General features: G+C 40.1%; 1 protein-coding gene across 1 annotated transcript; it reads right to left on the bottom strand.

Annotated features, from left to right (window-relative positions):
* Positions 1 to 276: 276 nt before the first annotated feature.
* Positions 277 to 3,336, bottom strand: LOC143290195 (uncharacterized). Its single transcript, XM_076599550.1, has 6 exons — positions 3,205 to 3,336; positions 2,281 to 2,412; positions 1,753 to 1,887; positions 1,148 to 1,283; positions 719 to 854; positions 277 to 281 (listed from the first exon to the last, which is right to left on the bottom strand). Exons 1-6 carry the CDS (start codon positions 3,306 to 3,308, stop codon positions 277 to 279), a joined length of 648 nt encoding a protein of 215 aa, XP_076455665.1. The 5' UTR covers positions 3,309 to 3,336.
* Positions 3,337 to 3,642: the final 306 nt, after the last annotated feature.

Raw genomic sequence — 3,642 nt, 5'->3', positions numbered from 1 at the left:
CCAGGAACAAAAAGATTATGAGATGAGGATGTCCAAGAACTCTCCAGACAAGTTTCACCACCGTTACGCTGGACTTTTCTGGGATTCACATCAACAGATACAACTGAGCCTATCCTTTTTCTACTCTGAAAAGACATGTCTGATAATTTCATTTCACCATTTCCCCCTATCTCAGATCCGACTGAGCCTATCCTTTTTCTACTCTGAAAAGACATGTCTGATAATTTCATTTCACCATTTCCCCCTATCTCAGATCCGACTGAGCCTATCCTTTTTCTACTCTGAAAAGACATGTCTGATAATTCAATTTCACCATTAACCCCTGTCTCAGATCTGACTGAGCCTATCCTTTTTCTACTCTGAAAAGACATGTCTGATAATTCAGTTTCACCATTTCCCCCTGTCTCAGATCTGACTGAGCCTATCCTTTTTCTACTCTGAAAAGACATGTCTGATAATTCAATTTCACCATTTCCCCCTGCCTCTCTCAGCTCAGGACCTGTACTATCGTCTATCTTGACGCTTGCTGTATGCATGGTGTCTGTCTTGATATCTGATTTCTGTGAACTGGGAAGTTTTCTTTCTTGTTCAGAAATACTAGTCTTCTCAGCTGGAGTCAGAAATGCTTTTTTTGATATGCGGTCTCTTGTGTCCATATCAGTTGAAATGTCCTCCTTTTCCTCTGAATCTGCAAGCTGTGGAACTTCACTTCCTATACTTTCCTTTTCTTGGCAACCTTCAGAATGTTCCACAGTTTTGACACAAGTTCCTTCTCTTCCTTCAGCCTCCTTGTCCAGTTGTTTGGCTTCCTCATTCAACTTCTCAAGCACACAGTTCAGAAATTCATGGGCATCCTGGAAACACACACAAAAAAAAGGTTGTGTGTGTATGTGTGTTTGGTGTGTTGCATTTTGTCTGTTTTCTGTTGTGTTGTGCATGCGTTCGTGTTTCCTGTACAGTGTGTGCGATTTCTGTGTGGCAAGTGGTCTGTTTTTTGTTGTGATTGTGCACATGTATGAATGCATGCATGGTTTATTTTTTGTTTCCTTTTCAAGTGCATATGGAAGAGATGCTGATTCCGCTGCATTAGAATAAAACCATTAAGTCAATGTTCAAATTCTGCTGTATTGTCATCAGTATCTGTTACCTGCTGCACGTAGTGGGTGAAGATCTTGCCCGGGGTGGACACTGCCCTCAGAACTTGCTTCAGCATGGGGCTCAAGTCTCTTAGAGACACCACTTCATGCTGCTGCTGCCTCTTCATGATCAGCTCTGTGATCGTCCTGCCACACAGTCATACCATGAAATCAGTCCTGTATTCCATATGTAACAATGGTGGTTCTCTTAATACTGTGTCTCAGGATAAACACCGAAACTCAAGAATTAGTTCTTGGTTCTCGTGGCTACCTCACTAATTCGTAAGTGTGTCTGAAAATACAAATCACTTGAGGCTCAAGGAAGTGTCCTTGGGTTGAACTCTTCTGAAAAGAGAAAAACAAAAAGTAAAAACATAGTCCCAGGTTTGTGTGCATGCTCTTCTGTGGTCTGTGTATGACTGACGTGTCAATGAAGATCACTTTCAGATGTTTAAAAGCACCATACAAGTGCACTATTATCAATAAGTACATGGACGTGTGCATGTATTCATGAGCATGTGATGCATGTATGCATGCAAACTTTCCTACAAATACATGCCAACAAAGACTTAGTGCATGCATTCACTAAGGATTTAAAAACTTACAAAAAACATACACTGTCAAGGACTCCTGGCTGACAGTCGTCTGGTGGCATTTATGTACCTTGAGAAGATCCGCTGTGAATGTTTTCAGACATAACAGTGACTGAAGAACTGAATTCATGTAACAGGACATGCCAAAGTTTTCAAATCTGAAACATAATCAGTGGTATTTATTTCACAAATGAAACAAAACATGATTGCCTGCGGAAGGAAATTCACAGAGCAATATATTAACATATGTATCAATCACCTCTTAAAAGTACCTGAGCTGGTAACTATGACATCTATCATATTCCACAGATAAAATGGAAGTTCTGTCTTCTGCACATGACCAGTGATAACTGTTTGTCAGCAGTCCAGCATGATAGCCAGGTTAACCCATCCAGGACTGTTCATCATTTCCACCGTAGCAATACATATGCACTGAAGCCAGTTTGATGGAAAGACTGGAAGTACGTGATCACATAAATGAATACAAATGTGAAAGGAAAACAGGACAAAAAACAAAACAAAAACCCAAGCCAGAATGTTCTGTCTTTTACCGCAGTGGATGATCTCCATTCCAGTTCCAGTAATTTGTATCAACAGTCAAACTAGTGAGGTCAGAATCCTTTTTCAAATCCACAGATGAATCCCTGTTCTCAGTGATGTGTCTTGTCTTGTCCAGATGGTCTCTGCACATAAAGTAACAATAATTTGAACAAAAATAGTCAAAACATGCGTCAAAGCATATCAAATTAAATTATGTCATTCAACCACAGATAGGTAATGGAAAACAAAACAGTTTTTAAACCACTGTTTGTATCCAGAAACTTAAAATTCATAAATTAGAAACATCACTTTCATTGTCAAAATCAAAACTGAAGTGTGAGCAGGCAGTATGAGTATGCTTGGAAAAAGGACGAAACTATCAGGCAATACTGAACCAAAAATAAAAGTCTGCCCGACAACAAACTAAAAACATTGAACAGTTGTTTTTGTATAGTATGTATCTATGTGTCATCAAAATGCCACACACATGACTAAAATATGTACATCTTTGACAAGAAAATACATACGATTCATTGACTGAAAAAGTAACAGGTGCTGGCACCATTCATTTAATGCAATTGAAATCAACAGAACTGTTGTGCACCATGAAACCTCACACACACACACATCCATAAGTGAATGGAAATTTATAACAATAAGAAATCCTCACTCAAGTGGACATACTGTGTCAGAAACAATAAGAGACAAGCAGACAAGGAGAATATCTCTGTGTGTATGAGTGTGTTAGGGGTGGGGGTGGAGGCGAAGAGGGGGAGGAGGATGAGGGGGGGCAGAGTGTGTGTGTGTGTGTGTGTGTGTGTGTGTGTGTGTGTGTGTGTGTGTGTGTGTGTGTGTGATCATGTGTGTGTGATCATGTGTGTGTGTGTGCAAACAAACCACATTTATCTTTCCATTCAAACTGTCAGAAAACCTACATTGCTGTCCCAAAGCCAGGAGGCCGCTCTGGATGTTTTCCATTGTCAGGCAAGCGAGCAGAAGGCAATGACAGTGTTTCTGGAACTTCATCTAGTCCATTCATTGTTACGCCACCAGATGTGGCCTGACAGTCTGTTGTTGCAGGACAAATTGTCATCTTCCTCTCGTTTTGCATTGTTATCCTCGATTCCTGGCACAAAAAGATGTCACAACAATTAATGGTATACTAATGTCTTGCACTTACCTGAAACCAAAAACAAACAAAAACTACACACCCTCCTCTTCTGCAACAAAATCAAGAAATCACCACAAATAAATGTTCCAAGGTACAGACAGGCATTTTCACCAGTGAAGACATGGTCAGATCTCCAAAGGAAAAATGGCACTGAAGTTACATTTGCATTGCGTGTCTAAAACCTGGAATAACAGGTCTGCAA

The sequence above is a fragment of the Babylonia areolata genome, chromosome 1, assembly GCF_041734735.1.
Source record: "Babylonia areolata isolate BAREFJ2019XMU chromosome 1, ASM4173473v1, whole genome shotgun sequence".
Classification (NCBI taxonomy): Eukaryota; Metazoa; Mollusca; class Gastropoda; order Neogastropoda; family Buccinidae; genus Babylonia; species Babylonia areolata.
This window is presented reverse-complemented; position numbering and strand designations above follow the sequence as displayed.

Excerpts from the sequence above, each read along its gene's own strand:
- LOC143290195 (XM_076599550.1), bottom strand. The coding sequence starts at position 3,308 with ATGAATGGACTAGATGAAGTTCCAGAAACACTGTCATTGCCTTCTGCT. Across the intron at positions 1,888-2,280 it reads AATGGAGATCATCCACTGCG|ATTTGAAAACTTTGGCATGT; the intron begins GTAAAAGACAGA and ends ATTATGTTTCAG. Across the intron at positions 1,284-1,752 it reads AGCCAGGAGTCCTTGACAGT|GACGATCACAGAGCTGATCA; the intron begins GTATGTTTTTTG and ends ACTGTGTGGCAG.